Source organism: Gossypium arboreum, chromosome 6 (assembly GCF_025698485.1).
Source record: "Gossypium arboreum isolate Shixiya-1 chromosome 6, ASM2569848v2, whole genome shotgun sequence".
NCBI lineage: Eukaryota > Viridiplantae > Streptophyta > Magnoliopsida > Malvales > Malvaceae > Gossypium > Gossypium arboreum.
In genome coordinates, this window is record NC_069075.1 from 143,317,912 (window position 1) to 143,339,231 (window position 21,320).

Sequence of the window (21,320 nt, forward strand, 5' to 3'; positions counted from 1 at the left end):
CAAAGGATTCAATCGACGCCAACATACAAACGAACACTGCAGTAAAATCGAACTTTGGTTTCCTTTTCTTTTTCCTCTGAATTTTCTCATCAACCAACTTCTGGATATGCGGGAATTACAATCGAAAAAGGCTAACGCATAAGTTGATGCATTATAAGACCAAAACACAAAATTTAGCTTACAAACAATATTTGTACTTCCTTGAAAGGATAATCAAATTCAAAATCAGAGAAAGTTAAGAAATGAATCAATCATCACCGACCATCTCCCCGCTCCTTCTGAATCTGATGCCTCTGCTTTTCGGCTAGCTTCTCCAATGCAGATTCAACCGCATCACGCCCACCGATAAGCAATCGGGTCACAACTTCCGGATCCTTCTCGAAGCGAGCTTCCTCGAACTCCTTCCTCGCGTTCTCTCTCAATATGTCCCTCCACAGAACGCCCCGAGAATCGGGCCACATGAAGAATCGGGTGGCTCGAAGGATGTCGCGGTAGAGACCCAGCGCCTCTCGTCGAGTGCTGGTGAGACGGTGTCGGTTCAGCGATTCTTCTTCCTCATCATCTAGGGATTTCTCCTTCTTCACTAGGTGTCTGTTAAGAAGCTCTTCCACGGTGTCCGGACCATTGTGTAGAAAACGCTGGAGGGAGACAACGTTGTTTCCACAAACGATGGTTAAACTTAGGCATCTTCTTAGGTATGCGATCATCCTTTTTACTTTATTTCTCTCACAAGCTTATTTTCCGTGCCGTTTGACAAAAACATAAATGGTGGATTTCAGCACAAGACGGTAAGCACACGGTTGAGAATAGGGTCGGTGTTTTTGTTTCAGGCCCAAAGTAATTCTAAGCTTTGATCCATATATCATTTTAAGCATTAGGACTTTAAGGGATAATAGTAAATTTAACCCTCAACCTTTATACATTTGTTTATTTTAATGTTTATTATTTCATTTGGAGAAAATTAGCTTTCTAACCTTTAATTGTTGACATGTTACTCTTTTATCTTATATCATATTAGTTTAATTTTATTTTTCAAAATAAAAAAACTCATTAATTTTATAAAAAATTAAAAAGAACTCAAAAGATTAGATAAATTTTTCCAAATTTCTAAAGAAAATTCTTAAAATACAAAACCATTTTTAAAAATCCAAAATTATGAGATGATCTCTTCAAAATTTAAATGAAAAACCTAAAACGTAAAAATTAACTTAATTGTGCGAGTAGTATTAGAACATATTAACGATTTTTATGGTTTTATTTTTCACATTTTAATAAAAATACATTACAATTATAAGAAACATATTTTTAATATTGAGAATTTTTGAAATAATTTTAGAACTTCATTTTTTAATTTCTTTTTAAAATACACATGGTCGTCCATGCAAGCGAACAACTTTGACATCTAATGTAATTTTTAACTGAGTGCTTAAATTGTAATGAAATTTATCTAATTTTACTTAAAATAAAAGTTGAGATTCACTTATTTCTAACTCTCCTAAATGTTGCATCTAGTTACTATTTGTGGAACCTCATCAGAATAACGACCCAAAATTTGTCTATTGTTCACCTAACTACTAAACATTTTCTTATGAACTTCACTTGGAGTGAGGGACACTCCATTTCTTCATTCCAATATTACGATCGGCTCTCCATTGAGCCATGTTCACCTCTGCCCTCATCTTTCTTTTTGCTACTTTAAATTTTTTTTCAATGAATATTAGGTAGTGAATGATACATAAATACAGAAGAGATTGTTAACAAAAAAAATCATGGTTTCAGCAAGGCATGGTGCGAGCTGACTGTGCCTGTCTTGTGTTCCGTGCCGTTGATCCGCTTTACGGGGAGGTTTATGAAGTTATTGGGGTTTATTATTAACAGCCGTTGTTTTGCTCTTATTATAAGAGTTAATATCCGATCCCTGGATTTGTCTTTGTATGGCTAAATCGTCGGCCAATGGGGTTATTCAAAGTCTTGCCCATTAATGGCTAGATAATAATTGTTCTTTTGCTTCAAAAAAATCATTGTTTGGAGTAAATGTGAGATGAGAGAAAATAGTAGCTTTAGTTCTAATTTCTAACTGCAGAACTCTATGCGCTAAACTGCTAATAGCAAGCACCTAGAGCGTTTCCTCGTTTAGGCCTCTGCCCATCACAAAGTTTCAGGTATTGTGTAATTTTTGAAGGGCTCACATTCCCATATCTTGCCTTTCCTTTAAGGCCTTCATTTTCCAAAAACAACTATCTAGATATTTTACCATTTCTAACCTTTCACATCCTATTACAAACCTTATTATCACAGCCATTCAAGCATAAATAGATGCTCATGCTATGCTATAGTCCATGAATATTATTATCAAAGAAATCAATTTTAGATAAAATTACACAATGTCATTACAATCTATAAGGTCTCACAAAAGCAATAATAGCTTTCTGAGATTTATATCTATACAAACATCTTAAACAGCACATAAAAACATCGTGCATTCAACAGAAGACCACAACATTTTATATGCAGATATTTCAAAACTAAGCAAAGCAAAGGAAGCACTTGCATTCTACTCAAGCTATCGTATTAGCATGGAGTAGGTGTAACCCAAAGTGGTGTAGGCCAACCCATTCTAAAGAAAGAATTTCGAGGATAACACGGCAATGGCTCAATGCTCCCATCCCATAAATTGTAGATACCAATATCATGTTCCCCCGAAGAACCATCATAGTTACTTTCAGAGTAATCATCTGTGAAATATATGCAATTCCCCATGCAGCCTGTAAAATCCGAAGCTGACAGCGATAAAGAAGAATTTTCACCTATAAAAACCATCTTATCATACAAACTTTTCACTCTTTCCCAATGCGGTCCACTCCAAACAAGCCTAGAAACCTCGAAGCGCTTAGTCCTATAGACCAAATAGGACTGATGAGGTTCGAAACTGAATTCAAGATCAAGGTGACGGGTAATGAGTAACAGTTCATCTCCAGAATTGATCAAATATTGCATATCACCGTCCAATTGTGTCCGCGTTTGGACAATGGAAACCTTGGGCGAATCATCGCGAACATCACAAATTGCAATTCCTCCGTGTTTGTCGACAGCATAAAATAATCCCTCACAATATATAACATCCTCGGAATAGGATTGTGCACCTGGGATAACGCGCCAAGAGTCATCGCCGTTTTTGCAGTAAACTAGCTCACCGGTTTGATTAAGAATCGCTATTGCCACGAAACGAAGCTCCTTGGAAGGATTGACAGAAAGCACAATTTTTTTAATGGAGTCTCGCATTTGGCGCAAATTACGAGTGTAAAGGTCACCAGAAGGGGAGCGGAGGGAATATTCCTTGCCGATGTGGGAGTAATTAAAGCTGTGGACGTTGGGGAAAGAGGAGAGAGAAGGGAGGTGGAGTTTGGCGCGGGAGAGGGGGTTTAGGAGGAGAATGGAAGGGGATTCATCGAGGACAACGAGCCAGCCGTGGGAAGAGCCGCAGTGGCGCTTATTAGGGTTGGAGGATTCGGGGAGGGAGAGGAACCGGAGTTTGTTGGTAGAAATGTCGTAGAAGGCTCGGTGGGATTGGTAGGACTGGGAAGGAGGGAGCATGAGCCAGGGGAGCTGGGGAGGGAGATGGGACGGGGTTTTAGGGGTTGAGGATCGCCAGTTGCGGCACACCGCCCGGAAACTGAGGTAATCGGTGTAGAGTTTTAGGTTCTCTGAGATGGATTCCAAGAGTTCTGGCGGGAGTTTGGTCCAGTCAACGCCCATCTTGTCCGATGGAGATAACTGAAAACAAATTCTCTCACGGATCTCTTACTTCTTTGCTAATAATGCTATCAATGGGTGGCCGGGAATACGATCTCTTCTTGGATAAGGAATTTTATTTTTGCCCGTTTTAGCAAACGTCAAAAGCTCGCCTTGGGCTAGCCGGGCCATAAAAGCTCTCAATGAACCAATCGATTTAGAGCCTAGATATTGGCCCAGGCCTCTACTTAATGCTTAAGCTAGCTTACTCCAATCATAACCGTTAAACTGTCGTTTCTAGGTGGGAGCACATCTCCGCCATCCAAATATTATATATTTTCAAACACAGCGATTTCTTAACATTGTAGAAAGCCTTTTTCTTCGTGCCAAATTCGAAGTATTTTCCTTTTCCGTTCTCCTTAAAGCGTAATCTCATTCCAATTCCACGGTGTTCGCGATCGGATCGCGACCTCAGTTTTTCTTGCCATCTTCTTTCTCTTCAATTCTAGTAAGTCTCTTTCCTGTTAAATTTCTTTTCTACGTTGCAGCATTAATTGCAAACTTGTTACTCGTCAACCTATTTTTAAGGAAAGAATTAGCTTTCTATACTATTACTCACAGTCTTGCACTTTGTGTATATTATAAGGAAAGAATTAGCTTTCTATACTATTACTTGCAGGGTTTTTCAGTGCTTCATTTTCCACGATTCAGCCTCAAATTTGGGCAGCAACAACTTGACTCCATATGGATAACTGGAACAACGTAGTCTTCCTCCAATTCTTGCTCTGTTAGATTTCAAGATGGCATTTTTTCCCCTTTTAGTTAGTTATTCTAGTTTAACTTAAGGCTATTGTATATCCTTTCCTCTGATGTCACGTTATATTGAACTGCAGACTGTTGAGGAAAGCACTGATCTTGGTATGCTGTTATCTTCCCTTTGCGTATGTGTTGCTTTTTCTTTAATTTATCTGGTTGTCCTGTCCTGAAATGATTGTTTGGACTTTGAAGTTCCAGGATATGGATACTTAGAGCTCGAATTCATTAGGTTTCTTTATTTTTGTTTATTGTATAAAAGAGAGCAAAACTAATAATAAACTGAAGGTATCCAATACTATAATAAAATTTGCTTCTTCGGTTTGTTACGCTTCTTGACTTTGATAAGAGAAAAATTAAGGAAAGCAATTTCAACTAAATTTAACGAAGTATGCTCAACCTTTTAAAGGTATATCAGTTAGGGACTATGAGGATTTATCTACTACAATCATATCATTGGTGGATATCTTAAAATGTGTTCATTCTTACAAATGGGTTGTAAAGGGGAACAAGTTAGAAGAGAAAATTGCTTCTAATTGTGCTTTGGGATTTAATTTTAGGTGCTGTGTTGCGGAAGGGAAAGGAAATCCTTTTTCAGGTAAATTTACATTGTTGATCATTTTCTCTTACAGGAATTTGGAGACTTTGTTATTGACAATGTTGCTCGTATACTAAATGAGCCGATCTCTTTATGTATCTGGAAGAGGTTGTCTCAGTAGTATGTGAAATAGAAGAATAAAATTCTTCATAGTGAACTCAGGTTTGACAGCTGAAGCTATTTTAAAAGTTGCTTAAATTTTTCAACAGGGTTTTAACTGGGAGTCCCATAAATATGACTGGTGGGAAAACTTAGAAAAGAAAGTTCCTGACATTGCAAAATCTGGGTTTACATCTGTATGGTTGCCACCAGCAAGTAATTCTTTTTCACCGGAAGGTTAGAGAGAATTTTTTTTCAAAGCATGAGCTAGTTTCTTAGCAGATAAGCGCATGCCTCACCATGATGTATATATTTGTATCTGTTTTCCTCGTCTTATTGCAGGGTATCTTCCCCAGAACCTATATTTACTCAGTTCTTCATATGGCTCTGAGCAGCAATTGAAAGCTTTGCTCCAAAAACTGAAGAAGTACAAAGTTAGAGCAATGGCGGACATAGTAATCAATCATCGTATTGGAACTACTCAAGGACATGGAGGACTGTATAACCGTTATGATGGAATTCCACTAGCATGGGATGAGCATGCTGTCACATCTTGCACTGGTGGATTAGTAAGGATATTCATAGCAGTCATTCTGTGATGTTTTATATTACATGGCCTTAAATGATATTTCCTTATGCAATGTGGATATAGACTGTACTGTAAGATAGTTTCTAACCTTCATATATGTTCAGGGTAATCAAAGCACCGGAGACAACTTCCATGGGGTTCCGAATATTGATCATAGCCAACATTTTGTTCGGAAGGACATCATAGGGTGGCTGCAGTGGTTACGTAGTGTTGGTTTTCAAGATTTTCGCTTTGATTTTGCAAGGGGGTAATAGCAATACTTTTCTTGTACATTATTGTTTTCTCTAAATGATCTGCTTTCCATCTCATTGTGCATGTTGCTATAATGTTTGCTCCAGTTATTCAGCAAAATATGTCAAAGAATACATTGAAGCAGCAAAGCCTATATTTTCTGTTGGGGAGTATTGGGATTCTTGCAACTACAGTGGATCTGTGTTAGAATACAACCAAGGTAATGTGCTTAATCTGTTTTTCGTGCTTGAGATCGGTCATCCATAAAAGAATCTAGCTTCTTTTTCATTTATAAAGAGATCGATATGTTTATGAGCTGACTGGTTAAGTATTCTATCATGTCCATATTATTACAATATATTTACAACCTCTGCTGTAGATAGCCATAGACAGAGGATCATTAATTGGATTGATGCCACGGGGCAGCTTTCAAGTGCATTTGACTTCACAACCAAGGGGATTCTTCAGGTATAGTCCAAAAATTATTCTACCACTTACCAAGAGAATGGGAATGGCATTTTTGTCTAATGTAGCACCATATTCTGATTATGATAATTCCAGCGTCTTAAACAGGCACTCTTTCATCTTTGTTTAGATTTCTTCTTCACCTTCTCCCCTGTTTAAGACCTGCCACTATGTAATGTTACTTTTTGATTCCATATGAAATGGGATTTTTTTTTCTTTCAATTTCTTTTGATATTTACTTGGTTGTAACAATGCAGGAAGCTGTGAAGGGGCAGTTCTGGCGCTTGCGTGACCCTCAAGGGAAGCCTCCAGGTGTAATGGGGTGGTGGCCTTCTAGGGCTGTCACATTTATCGATAACCATGACACAGGCTCAACCCAGGTACTAGAGAAATTCTTGATTTATCGCAACTGTTGACTTTGATGGCTGTGAAGATAACATAGGAGCAAGTAGTAATTCCTGCTTATGACTTGCAGCTTTTGTATACTGATACTCTTGGGTCTTTATTTTGGGATCCCACTTTTTCAAGTTTGCTTTTGGCAGGGCTGTATTATAGTCTATTTCAAATGCCATTAAATGAAGTCCTTCCAATTTAAAATCACCTAAGTAACAGAAACCATGTATATTCTCTTGATATGCTTTTGTCTAAATAGATTGGAAGTTGTTAGAAACTTAGTACTAAAGGGACATTTTGATTTGCCTTTTAAGTATAAAGGGTTGAGGGTCACTCCTAGGAGCGGTAAACCTGAATTGTATTGTAGAATGTATTCTGCTGAACATTTTCAGTAAGATGCATTTGTCCAGTTCTGTAAATTTGTTTGCAATTCATCTTGAATCTACTGACCCTGCCAATTGTTTTATTCTTGCAGGCTCATTGGCCTTTCCCCTCGAATCATATTATGGAGGTACGAGATGCTATTGGTTGCAGATTTGCAACAGCACTTGATAACTTGCATCAAAGTTTTCTATCGAAGGGTTCCAGATGACTTTTTTTAAAAATTTATTCCATTAACCTTATCAATGTTTTATGAGTATTAATTTTATTACAAAAAGTAATGTTTCAAGTTTCATTCTTTGGCCTGAAAGCTGTTGAAAACATGTGTTTCTTGGTTTGGTATTTGTTTGAGTTATTATGGTTCCATGTTTTCCTGCAGGGTTATGCATATATACTTACACATCCAGGAACGCCCACAGTGTTTTATGATCACTTTTATGATGGGGATGATTCCGTGCACGAACAAATTGTTAAATTGGTATGCTACGTGACCATTTCCATGTACGTACGTATGTACGTGTTAGTTTGGTTTTCCAAGAAAATAAGGCTTCTGAATCTTGTGTACAGATGGAGATACGGAGGAGCGGAGAAATTCACAGCCGGTCCACTGTCAGGATTCTAGAGGCCAAAGACAACCTCTATTCCGCAGTTATTGGAGACAAAATATGCATAAAGATTGGGGATGGTTCATGGTCTCCTTCAGACAGAGAGTGGACACTAGCAACGAGCGGACAAAGATACGCAATATGGCAAAAGCAGCAGTGATTCATATACCTTCTTAATAATAAACAAGGCAAATGATATTTTATTTATATTATAATATGTACTTTGATACTTTTAAGAGTTAAATATTAACTATTACAAATATTTGTAAATATTATTTTAATAATAACTGTATTGTGATTATAAAAATAATTAGTAAGTATATAATGTATTTAAGAAATAGCAAGATATTAATTAATCATATAAATAATAAGTACTTTTAATTTAAGGTTAAATTTGTTAACTTTTGTTTATTCTTAACCTATATTATTTTACTTAAGTAATAATATTATTTGTTCATTCCTTCCAATCAATTAAACAACATAATACCTCTCCATTACTACATTAACCATAGTTATTTCGTTCTTGTTCTATTTTTTTAGAATGAACCACACATATAATAAGATTCATGGATTTTGTGCAAACCCACAACTTGAATTGAAATTTAAATGGTCTAAGCTTAATGTAAAGATATGTTTGATCATCACGGTTTAATTGTATAAAAAAATTTTGTAAAGACTAAGGTAGTATAACAATCTCTTGTAATTACAATTCCTTAGCTTAATGTAAGGCACAAAAACATCACAAAAACATTAAAAGTATAAAACATCATGGAGTAATTGCAAAAAAAATTGTAATGACTAAGGAAGTATAACAATCTCTTGTAATCACAATTCCTTATTTCCTAGCATTTTTTTTCTTCAAGAAAATATAACTACTTACATTAATACACAATAGATGAATTCGTCCCCCTTTTTCTACAATCATAATCAACATATACAGAACGCATTTCTTTATTATGTTGAACATCTAACAATTTATTGTACGCACGTCCCAGCTTGAAGCTCCAATATGCACAACTGATTATAAGACAAAGCCATTTTTTTTTTATATTTTATTACCCAGGAATAACAATAAAACCCGTTACCAGGATAAGAACTACAAGAGGCAGTAACCAAGAGAAAACGTAGGAAACAATCATAAGCCGACATCCTTTTCAAGCCCATTTTGAGCCAGGATTGATGCTTACAGGATCGTTAGAAATTCAAGTGATACCTATGAGTCTAAAACCTCCACAATGCAGTTAACCAATTCAACTATGTGTGAATCCTACATATGCTTAGACAATTGTTCAACATAAGCAACCATGAGAGAGCAGTTCCTCGATGATACAGAACAATGCAGTTGCAGTTGCTCAATAGATGAAACAAATACTTCTCTATGATCCTAGGTTCATTTGAAGTGCTTTATTGACATTAAGAAATGAAAATGTTCCCAAACCTCATAATTTTCAACTATGGCAACTTTAAATGCATTACTCCTTGCTTATAATTGGGAGCAAAACATGGCATATTACAGAAACAAAATTAAATTTCATGTGCCACAACTATATAACACTTCAATTCAACTTAATGGATAAACAATAGATATTAACGTGCTGCAATATACACAAACCATAATATCATTTCTACTTAGCTCAATGAATAAACACTTAAAATTAAAGTGCTAAACTCGATTACAAACAAGGAGACCAGCTGAAACACCAATCAAAAGAAATTTAATCAAAATTCTTTTCTCAGATAAACCCAACCAGAAACATAAACATAAGGAAAGCAAAGAGCATTTCGCAAATTCAAGAACGATTACTTTCTTTGAAATGATTCAGGAAAATTCTAAATATATATTATTACGCAAAGAGCAAAAGTGCAAAATTTAAAAACCTAAAATTTCAGTGCATTCTCTTGACGTGAGGTGGAGACACTAAAGATATGATATTATCAAGGAAAATACTAGACAGTAGGATCAGAAGAGTCTAATTATCGTCACCAAAGAGGAGGCGGAGGCGTGAGGCAAAGCGTCCAGAGGGCTCGAGAGAGGCCTCGTGGAGGAGGCCACGTTTTATGTTGCTCATCCGATCATTAAGAGATTGTTGCTCTTGCTTGAGAGCTGCTGTATCCTCCTGGAGGTCGTGGATGCGGTACTTCTGGCCCAAAGATCGGACGCTCAAAAGCAAAATCCCGGTCATCGCGAAGAACTGAATGAAGTTGTGTTTGTATTTCACTGCGTTTTTCATAAATCCAAGCGGCTTCCTTGCATTTTGGACGGTGGAGGACGACTCTGGTGGTGCCGACGAAGCCATGGCTGTAGCCGATGCTAAAGCAATAAATCGATCCAAATCTCTGTCGGGAAATGTGGCACTCGAAATAGCGCAAGAAGACGGGAATTTAACCAACGTTGTCTATGATCTTTACACTTGCACATCTTATTCGTATAGCCATATAGCCATGTATGATGTATGTACGCCCTATCAACTTTGGGCCACTTACCATCTGTGATTCATATGGGGCCTCGATGACTTTTGCTCTTTTCCGGAGTAAAACTAAAATGCGGCCCTGTATCTTGCACTTTCAATGACTGTAATGGGCTTTCTTTATTGGAATATTGTAACAGTTCAGAAATATAAAATATATTTTTAGGATTTTTTTTCAAAATATGGTTTTTTATTTATTTGGAGTATACTTCATGGATGCTGATATTAGTTTGGTGTTAATTTCAACGGATTCATGCCACTTGATTTTTGGAACATTTGAAGATTAAGTACATATAGATTGTGTCATTTTTAGTGTTCCAAGAGAATCAGCACTTAAACAAACTTCAACACTAATGAGTATTAAATTTACCCTAAAAATTTTATTTTCAAATAAAGTTGCGTCTTTGCCGAATCCCCATTTTCAATGTTTAGATTGTTTTGCTGCTACCCAAGATGGGAAGAGTGAAAAAAAAAAAAGTTAAATTATGAGAGGATGATCCCTTGATGGTAATACTATGAGCCATGACGAGTCAATAAGTTCTCATACATTCAAGGAAACCTAATGAGCACAGCAAAAGAAAGGGAGAAATCTAAAGATCGAATAAAAAATACATCGTTTGGATGGATGACTATATGACTATCGAATTCATTGTTGGAAAATTTGGACATCACATATATAATAAGGATAATTACATGTTATTATTTACTATAATGATAGGTTAGCCCAAATTAAAAGTGATCTAATTTGGTTAGAATTTTATTGGGCTTTTAATTATTAAATAAATTATGGGTCAAATATGTGTAGATACTCTTCTAATCAAATTCTAATTAATGATGGGCTAATTAGAATTTGATTAGAACTAATATGTTAAGGTTATAAATATTAGGGTTATGGTCTCCAAATTATACACAAGATATCTTTTTTAATATCCCATCATTAGGAAAGAGAGAGCAGATATTTTCTGAATTTCTTGTGTGCTAATTTGGAAGATCAAATTCCCAAGTCTCAGAAAGTTTCAAGGAATCCATGGATTCAGGTACGCTTTTGCATCTAGTTTTGTTCTTGATTTATTAATGATTTGACATGACAAATCCTGGATTATTAAGTTATATTATAGATTTATTTTATAAATTCTAACATTCATTAATGGGACTGGATATTTTTGGACTCTAAAGAGAATGTCTATCCTAATTAATTTTTTTTCATGATTAGAAAGATTAAGTATTAAAAAATTAATTGTTGAGTTTTTAGTCCTAAATTTTATAAATATGAAATTTATATTATAAACTGGTTTTGTATATTAGTATAAATTGAGTATTGAATAAAATTATATTATTTAATAACATTGAAATTTATCTTTAATTTTATAAATATAAGATTTTATATTATTTTGAATAGTTTTGGGAAAAATAATATAATAATTACATTATTTTATTTTATAAAAAACTCATGTATTTCAAATATTTTTGAAAAAAAAGATTATCATATTTAACCCTTTTATTGAAAAATGTATTAATTAAAAATTTAATACTTATTATCAAAGGCATTTAAAATAAAACGCAAATTTTCAATAAGTTATCATATACAAAGAGATGAAAATTGAAAATGACGCTTAAAATAATAATAAAATTTCATAATAACAAGTAATTAATTGAGTTTTGTTTTGAGAAAGTAATTAATTGAGTTGCATAACAATATTATATGTAAAAACGATGAAGGGTATGACATTAGAACAAGCTAGCTGCACGCACCCACTAGTTACAGTAGTTACAATCAAATTAATCAATTAATTAAATTAAAGGAAAAAAAAAAAAGGCAGTTTGAGTTGCATCGCATCCATCTCTAATCTAGGAGGTAGTTGTTGTGGCCTAATGCTTGTCGAGTATCAAAATTCCTTGCTTAAAATCGAGTTCCTATATGAGTCCCCTGTTGTTTCACATCATGATCATGGTCCAGTTAGAAGGTCAACATTATTGTTGTTATTGTTATTGTTGTTGTTTTGGGTCCGATTAAGCTGCGCTTCAACGGTGACATCCCGATGATCGGAATCACCATCATGTCTTCCAGTATTGTCAGAGGAATCACCCCCCGGCATTTTTGAACGAGGAGGGGCTTCAGCTTTCTTCTGGGCAGCCTTCTTGTGCCACTGCTTTAGGGCTTTGTTAGTTTGTTCATCAAAGATTGACCTCTTCATGGTTGATCCCATCTGAAAATTAATCATGCACAAGCAGTGAGTCAGTAGTTAGGACTGGTTGGTTGTTGTTATGGATCGCTAATTAGTCCATATCCACAACTTGTCTTGGAGCTCCAGTCTATTACTAGGGATTGGAGAGTTTACCTGAGTAACAAGCGCATAGAGTGGAAGTGTGATGTAGCTGCAAATGAACTGGACTACTACCCTGTCAAACATTCACCATCGATCATAATGTGCAAGTGCAACAATATACACATATGATATGGAGAAAGTGCCTGCCAAAACCCTTTCATAACCCAATCCTATGAATCAACCCACCCAATGTTTATTTTCAGAGACAAGCAAGACTTACCCAAGACAAACTCTTATAGTAATAAGTGTAAAATCCTGATGAAAGCATGACCTTAGGCCGAACTCGTACTGCATTAGGAGGAATCATTAACTAGAAGCATTCCACTTCTTCTAGGCATTATTGAAATATGAAGAAGGTAAAGAGAACAAAAACATTACCCATATCCAAAAGAAATATGTGATCTCGAATGCATTCTGGAGATGAAACATATAGTAAAGAATGTCAGAATATAAACATTGATAATTAATATTCAACGGTGGAGAAAACCATCATATGGTTTATTCTTGTTTGGACGAAGAGGGCCGTAAAATACCTGAAACAACACAAAGTGGATAAGATGAAGGACTAACGGAGGCCAACCAAACCAAAAATGCTGGTCAGAGACTTGCACGAGAGGCATCCCTTGTATAACAGCGTGTTTTTCTACTATTTCAAGTGCCATTCGTGCTATAATAGCTTGAAGCTTGGTTCCAACTGCTAAAGTTACCTTTTAAAAAAGGTTGAATGGTTAATCATTTGCATATAACATAGTACATAAATCAGATAATCATATGGAAATTGAGTTTTCCTGAACAATATCTTACTATTAAAGGAATCATGGATATGATAGTCATAACATGCCAGCCTGAAAGCATAAAACAAGAATATATGTGTATATATATATTAGAATAAGAGGAATAACGCAAAAAACTAGGGGAAAAAGACAAGGTAATAGAAAGGAATTAACCATGGACATCCATAAGGAGAAAGACGACTGCTGAAGCCCACAATGCCGGACTGCAGGCACCACGGGTATTATTAGTAGAAGATCTAGAATTACTAATTGAACGCAAAATCCACCGCCCCTCCGAAAAAAAAAAAAAACTCACGTAATTCCGACGACCACCTTGAAGTCATCCTCTAATGATTTTTTGATATATTTTTGAAAGTCAAACTTACTTCCAGGTGTTAAATGAACCTGAAGGCAATAATTGAGTTACTGTAATTGCTACTGCAGATAACGGAAATAAATAACAAAAGATGTTCCAGAGAGGAAACTCACACTGACGAATCCGTGACGCATTGTACAATAATCGGCCTTGCGAACAGACCTGAAGAATTGTCGCCACATGCATACCTGGAAAAAGTTCATTCATTCCTTTGAATAAGTGTAGTTACAACCAGAAAGCTTGGCTTTAAGCTAGTCTCAAGTTCGTACATAATAAGTAGCCTCTCAATTCTCATCCTTGGCCGTGGGAAGAGTCATTTTGATAGTAATAAAGGAATCGTATTGGCACCAGATTATTAGAAAACCAAAATACAATTACTACTGCTTTGACACTCAATATTATACTATATATATCAAATAAATAATTATATAATAATGTTGAAGATAATTTAGAATTTTATTGTATTCATTAATCATTCTAGTGAGAAATTTCACTCCAATAATTTTACTGACAGCAGCGTTTATTTATTTAAAAAAATAAAAAATGAAGAGTTGAAAACATATATTAATCCTTACAAAATAAAAGGAGAATTTTGTTTTTGTCCAAGCTCCTCTGGTGTGGTCTCTTACAAATGATGTCTCATGAGTGAGCCTAAATCTTGAAGGATCTAAATTAGCAAGCAAGTAGCCAAATTAGTGAACATGTGAAGAAATTAAAACATGAGGAGGCATCAATGAATTAAGTGGGAATGTATATTAATTTAGAAAAACTGCGCCTTAATTATTAAGAAACTGATGATTAAGCGATATTATACTGTTGAGTTCAGTAACACTATTGACACACTCCCGCTCCCAGTCCTTCCAGGCTCGTGTCTGCAATGCATATGGTACGAGATTCATGAACACACGTATACTCCATCTATCATAAATGAATGGGGTTAAGAAACTGAAGGATATATAGCCACCTTTAATCTTCCCAGCATCATTGTCGTGGCACCATATGCCACATGAAAAACTGCCAAAAAGAATATGAAAATGTGCAACTGATGTAATCCATGCACAGATATAAGTGGTACGTGCCCCTACAATAATAACATCATTTATAACTGCTTTAGTCACAAAGTCCTTTTGTTATTTTGTTGTATTTTAGTTGATGTTGAGAAATGAAATTCCAATAAAATGTATATAATTTGTGATCATCAAACAATAATGCATAGGTCTTATAAGTAAGCATTAAATATCATTCAAGATGTAACTACTTACGAGCTTGCACGCTGGACCGCCACCATCACCTCCTAAAAATCTACGCACATCATCGTCATCGTCGTCATCATATGAAAACAGTCTCCGATGATGCCCACCACCGCTTTCTTGATGACCGTGATGGGAATGGTGATGTTTTCTGGGGCAAAATAACATTGTATCCGCAAGCCTCTCTGGAATACAGATTTTGGAGATATAGCTCTGCCCGAATGTCAGAAGCAGAGAAATAAATCCCAAAACCATAAGTTCTGCAACCAAAGAAAAATTTATAAAACAACTAGTATATTTATCATGGACGAGAATATTAATAATAACGCTGTAGCAGAAGCTGCCATGTAGAAATCAATTGTGAGTTTTGAGAAGAAATGTTGTAAAAATATTTCGATCAGAGGTGATTTTACCGCCTTTAACTTTTTGAAGAGCCTCATATAAAGCCTCCTTTTTTTTATGTTCAAACAGCTGCAATAATGAAATCTCATATGATATACAACTTTTTCTAATTAAAGAAAAAAAGAACTGTATGAATAAAACAAAAGCAAAAAAAAAGGAGAAAAATAAGATTATATACCTCCCCAACTGAATGAAGAACCTTTTCCAGAGCTATTGAAATCATAATGATGACAGCCACAACAAGAGCCACAGCCCAGGTGGGCGTCTGATCAAGCTCTCTCGCACCGGGGCTTGCTCCTCCCGCCATTAATAAATATTATTTTTTATTATAATTTTAAAATTATTTATTAATTATTCAAAAAGAATAATACGATGATTTATTTATAAATAACTAAATTCAAATGAAAAGAAAAAGATAAGAAAAGAAAAATTAAAAAAGTTAATCAAACATGCATGCATATATTCAGCAGCTTTATCGTAAACTAAAGGCCAAATTAAGTTTCATCCTAAAATCAAGAAATTATAAATTGACTTTGACATGGAGACTTGAATGCGGTCTGCAACTAAGGTGGTTAATTAATTAATGAGGATTCATTCGTTTTTTGGTAGCACCAACGGTATTGACATTGACAAGTGGCGGTTGTTCATCCAAAGATTTTCCAAATACGAAGATGACATTTACTACTAACCCAAATTTAAAATTTCCTCATATGGCACGGCCCCTCTAGCCTCTCTCTACACTCCTAATCTTCACCCTATTAATGCCTTGCATCTCGGAATTTTGTTACTATTTATCACCTACACCATCTTCCCTCCTCATCCTCACTTTCACACTTTAAAACAAAAAATTAACTTCATTTTAATTTAAGATTAATTCTTAGTTTTAAATAACGTTTCCTTAGTTATCTTATCCCGTTGTACGTTATATGTATAAATTAAAATATATTAAAAGTGTTTTATAATTTTATATAAATTTAATTTTATAATTGATTTCATAAATAATTTTATATATTTTTAATTCAATGTTTTATTTGGTAAAATAATATCTTAAACTATTATATTTATATGATATATACAATTTCTAGATTATACACAGATGAAAACAATTTTTTTAACTTTTTAGAAACTCAAAAGCCTAAAATTTTCTGAGCTTATTGATTTTATTAAACGTAATACTTCCAATAACTGTTCTGACTCATGGTTTGTTACTAATATATAAATGTTTTCTGATGGGTTGATGCCTGCAGTTTGAGTGGGCCTGGCAGCATCCTCAAGAATCCGTGGCCGTGAGGCAAGCAGCTGCAACTTTTAAATCCTTCTCTGGTCTCACCAATAAGATCAAACTTGCATATACGATGCTCACCCTCCCTGTCTGGTAGAGGTATATACTTTTATCCCTCATAAATCCTGTTTTGTTTAGGTCAATAGTTCGTTAACCAATGTGTTATATTGTTGTTTGATCAGCTTGAACATCACCGTAAACTACTTCTCAACCAAATACACAACTCATTCTGCTAGTTGCCCAAGCTTGCCAGAGCAGATGAAAGTTAAAGTTTGCACAATGGATGAGCTCCCCTGCTATACCTAACCAGGAGAGTTTGAATACAAAGATGATTGTGATCACTTGGATGAATATGACCAAGTCAGTGATACATGTGAAACTGTTCCAAAAACATTTCGAAATGAAGTGGTTATTGTTTCAGCAGATAATTTGCAGAGCATTATTCATGAGGCTTGTCATAAACAATCTGAACACATTGAAGAATATGGGCGAAGAAAACCAGGGGAGTCATCCAATCTTGGCGTAGGTAATGTAGAGTCACTAGTTTTCATTGATCCCCCTACTTGCAAGGCAACCTCAATTGCTACAGGCCTCACCATGGTAATTGCTGCTGAATGTGCAGATATGAGCATTGCTGGGAAGGAGTCTTTGAGGGGCATGCGGTTTACATATGCTGTGGAAGCTGATGAAGATCTACAACCATGGGTGAAAGAGAAACTACCGACGCCTGACGAGGAATATGAAAAGCTAGGGGACACTTGCACTTTTGGAGTATATCACAGGCAGCCATTTGATGTCATCTGTTCACCAGTACGAACATCTTCCTCAGTTGTTACTAGCCTTTCTAATGAAGAGACAGCTGAAGGAACCAATATAAGCATTATTGACAAGGAATTTCGGATTCCTAGTTAAAAATTTTATATTTTAAATTCTTCTGATTTTAAGGTTAGTTAAAGTAGAGGTTGTGCTTCTTTGCGTAATCACTGAAATTGTAGCTAACTTTAAGGTTGACTTTTGACTGTGTCGGCATCGGGGTTTGAATTCCTTATGGGGCCTTCCTTATATAACATATAAGAATAAAAAGCATCGTATAATGGATCCTATATTCCTGATAGTTAGCATTTCAGTGAGGATGCCGTCATGTATTACTCTACATTTCTCTCGGTAAAATTTATAGTCCAAGCCATAGATAATTGTGTACATTACTTGTTAGGGTAAAGTTTGCATTGTGCATAAATAAAATGATCATGTCTTAATTTCTATGATTTTATGGCATGTATTTTGTAAGTAGAACATGACAACTGACTATGGTGGATGTCTTTTCATGGATTTGTGTAGTTCTAAAGTGTATTCTCTTGTCTTTTAAAAATTATTATGTTTAACTGCCATCATAGCTTATCATGCTGAGTAAATAAATGGTTGTAAGTGTTTAGTTTTAACAATGTTTTCTGGTAAGAGATTGTAAGGTTTTGCCTGAATATATTTTCGTGGACCTTTTGTAATAGTTTTTTTGCTAAAAAAATAAAACGTGGCAATGATGTTTCTCATATGTTTAGTTGGTCTTGATTCATATTTTATTTCAGTGGTTCAGCATGAAGGGTCAGCATGCCATAATTGTTATGGCGGACAACCTATATTACAGGAAATTCAAGAATTATTGCAAGGTAATTGTTGAGCAGAGCTACTTTGTTGCTATAATGATGCAAGTGTATAACCTTAGAATGTCGCTTGCCTATCAGTTTCTATTATTAAACTCGCAATACTTTCCATTTTTTTATTTAAACCATAAATAAATTCTACTTGATATGATGGGTGTCACTTCGCTAACAAAAATCTCATGTTGTTGTGTCAACCACATATGGATGGACGCAATTGCTATTCAGACGAGCATTATTTGCCAACCTTTTTTTAATGTTGTTACATCAGACTTCTTTCTTCTGGTGTCATCAATACTTACTATATATAAAAGTGATGTCATGAAACCAATTATTTTTACATACAACAAATGATTGATCCTAGTGAAGTCGCAAATAGGTTAGTAACATATGTAGATTGGTCAGAAAGGAAGTGGCATCCCAGAGCATTTAGGGCCCAATATATAACATTTGAGTTCCTCAAGAACTTTACGGTACGTCCACCTATACATACATTCTCAAATGTGAGTTTACTGGTATAAACTTCGAAACTGATGTTTGACTGATTGTGCAGTTCATTAAGGAGAGCATACATTTTACAAGTGGTCCAAAGGTAAAAAAAAGATTCCTACCGTTTTTTGTTTTGAATTTGAGATTTTATGCATGTTTGTTTGGAAGAAAGAAGGAACAAATAGGGGTGTTGTTTGTTGGTGCAGAGGAGAGGGTTAAGTGAGCTATGCTTGTAGAATTCAACGAAGAGAACTTGTTATTTATTCGCAAAAAAGTTTTATCTAGAAACTTTACATAGATTAATTATCTATTTCTCTAATTATACCACGATATAGCCATCCATATATAGGGAAGGAGCCTTGCCTTTGCCTTTTCTTTTTTTCTTTTTGGTGTGGCTAATATTTCAATTTGTATTCTACTGCATTGTATTTTTATTGTCGAATCAAATGTCTACATTTTATAGTTATAACTGCTAGTCTAGTGTTGAATTTAAGCTATGCTATGATATGAGCCTAATGAATAATGTGTTGTAATTAAATTTTGTATTACATCAAATTGACTAAAATGGATGAATTTTAAAATTCCTAATTGTTTAATTAAGATATATGAATGTATTAATTATTTATATGGAACGGATAAATGCATAGAATCTAGTAACGTAGTAATATATATATAAAAATTCTAAGTGACGAAGATAATGTAAGCCAAAAAAAAAAGTAAAAAAATTGAAGTGATGAGTCATAGTTTCGCAACAATTATTCAATCAATAATACAATCTAAAATCGAAATTGAAACCTAAACATAAAATAAAAACCCAAATTGAAACCTCATCCCACACTTACAGCAGTTAATAAACCCATTTATTAGCCGTTTCTCTCTCTCTCTCTCTCTCGGTCTCCCTGTTTTGTGTTCTTTTTCTTCCTCATTTCTTCTGCTTTCATAACAAATCCTCAAATATATCTCTTCAATCCAAATCTCCTCCCATTTCTTTACCCATTTCTTTACCCATTCTCTCTCTCGGTCTATTTTGAATTTTTTTCCTCTCATTTTTTTAGCTTTGGGTAACCAAAGGCCAAAACACACACATGCGCTACACTCTGTTTGTTGTGGTTTTTGAAATCCCCTGCTTCATCGGATACTGATTTTGAGGTATGAATCTTGAACTTTGTCTTTGTCTGTCTTTGCCTTATCATTTCTATTTTGGTTTCAGATCAATGTTTTTTTTACTTATATTTCAGTGGGTTTATTTATCTGCCGTTTCTTTGTTGCGATTTTTGTAACCCCTGCTTCATCGGAGACTGATTTCAGGTATGAATCTTTGCTTCAACATTGTCTTCGGCTTTCTCTGTTTTAATTTAAGATTTATGCTTTTTTACTTGTGCTTTTTTTGTTTTTGCTATGTGTTTGAAATTTATTGATGTGGTCTGTGAGTTACTTTGTGGTTGTTTTATGCTATATCAGTCGGTTATTATTAGGATTTTCTAAATAGGTGACCTAAATTAAAAAAAAAAGTAGGTGTTTAAAAAAAACGACAGATACATGAACAAATATTATTAGGATTTAATTATTGTTTTTTCAATAAAGTTTACAATCACCAAAACGTTCTTTATATTAACTCCTTTATATTAAATGATAAACCAGGTCGGATCCAATTTAATATTTATAAGAATATTTTAGAAATATTTTAATTAATTTTTTGCACAAATTTAAATAATGCATTTATAATTATTTTAATAGTTTTCCATTCTTTATAGAAATGCGAAGTACCTACTAAATGATCAAAACCGGCATATAGGATTCCAGACTGGGACATTCTGTTTCTTAGTTTTCTCAAAAAATCTGTACTTTAGTTTTAAAAAATAATAATAATCTAATTGGGATGCTTGTCAATATTGATAGTTATTGAAGAATTGGAGAATTTCAACCGATTTGCTAATTGCAAAGGTTTTTTTTTATTTGGGTTTCATGATCATATATGGTGGAGATTGTCAAGATTCGTGTCTGCATATATGTTTTTTTTCATACTGCTAGGTGCTTGCATTCATTAGTAAGGATTGGGTATATTTTCTTTAAAATAGTTGGGATTGTTTGAGTTCTGTTGGTTATGATTTGCAAATGGATTTTGATAGGAAGTTTTAGATAGACGTATGGTATCTCTGTATATCAGCTGAATGGGAAGTTTTGTGTGATTATGGATATATTGATGTGGCGAAAATACTCCGATTTTGGTTGAAGATAGAATTATATTCATCTGTGTTACCTAGCCTTACATTAAGGGAAATTGAGTTGTAATCTTTTAAGTGAATAGGTTCTAGTCGCAACCCTTAGATTAACATAATTTTGATTTGCTTATTGGTTGATGGTTTTTATGAGACTGACAAAAAGATGCATT

General features: G+C 34.6%; 5 protein-coding genes across 7 annotated transcripts; 1 reads left to right on the top strand and 4 right to left on the bottom strand.

Moving 5' to 3' along the window:
- Window positions 1-42: 42 nt before the first annotated feature.
- LOC108457812 (uncharacterized) lies at window positions 43-851 on the bottom strand. The gene has a single exon (XM_017756962.2). The coding sequence runs from the start codon at window positions 705-707 to the stop codon at window positions 255-257; it is 453 nt and encodes a 150-aa protein (XP_017612451.1). The 5' UTR covers window positions 708-851; the 3' UTR covers window positions 43-254.
- Window positions 852-2,346: 1,495 nt separating this feature from the next.
- LOC108460628 (F-box protein SKIP23-like) lies at window positions 2,347-3,946 on the bottom strand. Its single transcript, XM_017760193.2, has one exon. It carries the CDS (start codon window positions 3,754-3,756, stop codon window positions 2,572-2,574), a length of 1,185 nt encoding a protein of 394 aa, XP_017615682.2. The 5' UTR covers window positions 3,757-3,946; the 3' UTR covers window positions 2,347-2,571.
- Window positions 3,947-4,058: 112 nt separating this feature from the next.
- LOC108460627 (probable alpha-amylase 2) lies at window positions 4,059-8,299 on the top strand. 3 transcript variants are annotated; one of them, XM_017760192.2, is made up of 13 exons: window positions 4,059-4,240; window positions 4,379-4,494; window positions 4,626-4,650; window positions 5,106-5,143; window positions 5,353-5,479; window positions 5,585-5,811; window positions 5,936-6,078; window positions 6,170-6,282; window positions 6,442-6,530; window positions 6,785-6,907; window positions 7,396-7,431; window positions 7,681-7,779; window positions 7,869-8,299. In XM_017760192.2, exons 2-13 carry the CDS (start codon window positions 4,477-4,479, stop codon window positions 8,064-8,066), a joined length of 1,236 nt encoding a protein of 411 aa, XP_017615681.1. In that variant the 5' UTR covers window positions 4,059-4,240; window positions 4,379-4,476; the 3' UTR covers window positions 8,067-8,299. The 3 variants fall into 3 exon arrangements, with proteins under 3 accessions (XP_017615681.1, XP_052885210.1, XP_017615680.1); XM_053029250.1 differs by having other exon boundaries at window positions 4,384-4,494; XM_017760191.2 differs by having other exon boundaries at window positions 4,060-4,240; window positions 4,412-4,494.
- Window positions 8,300-9,686: 1,387 nt separating this feature from the next.
- On the bottom strand, window positions 9,687-10,354 carry LOC108459432 (uncharacterized). The gene has a single exon (XM_017758798.2). The coding sequence runs from the start codon at window positions 10,201-10,203 to the stop codon at window positions 9,877-9,879; it is 327 nt and encodes a 108-aa protein (XP_017614287.1). The 5' UTR covers window positions 10,204-10,354; the 3' UTR covers window positions 9,687-9,876.
- A 1,650-nt stretch (window positions 10,355-12,004) lies between these two features.
- LOC108459716 (MLO-like protein 9) lies at window positions 12,005-16,070 on the bottom strand. Its single transcript, XM_053030039.1, has 15 exons — window positions 15,681-16,070; window positions 15,514-15,571; window positions 15,113-15,360; window positions 14,815-14,931; window positions 14,665-14,722; window positions 14,426-14,517; window positions 13,964-14,038; window positions 13,791-13,879; window positions 13,649-13,698; window positions 13,506-13,546; window positions 13,235-13,408; window positions 13,080-13,115; window positions 12,922-12,989; window positions 12,714-12,774; window positions 12,005-12,581 (listed from the first exon to the last, which is right to left on the bottom strand). Exons 1-15 carry the CDS (start codon window positions 15,807-15,809, stop codon window positions 12,321-12,323), a joined length of 1,557 nt encoding a protein of 518 aa, XP_052885999.1. The 5' UTR covers window positions 15,810-16,070; the 3' UTR covers window positions 12,005-12,320.
- Between the last annotated feature and the right edge of the window lie 5,250 nt (window positions 16,071-21,320).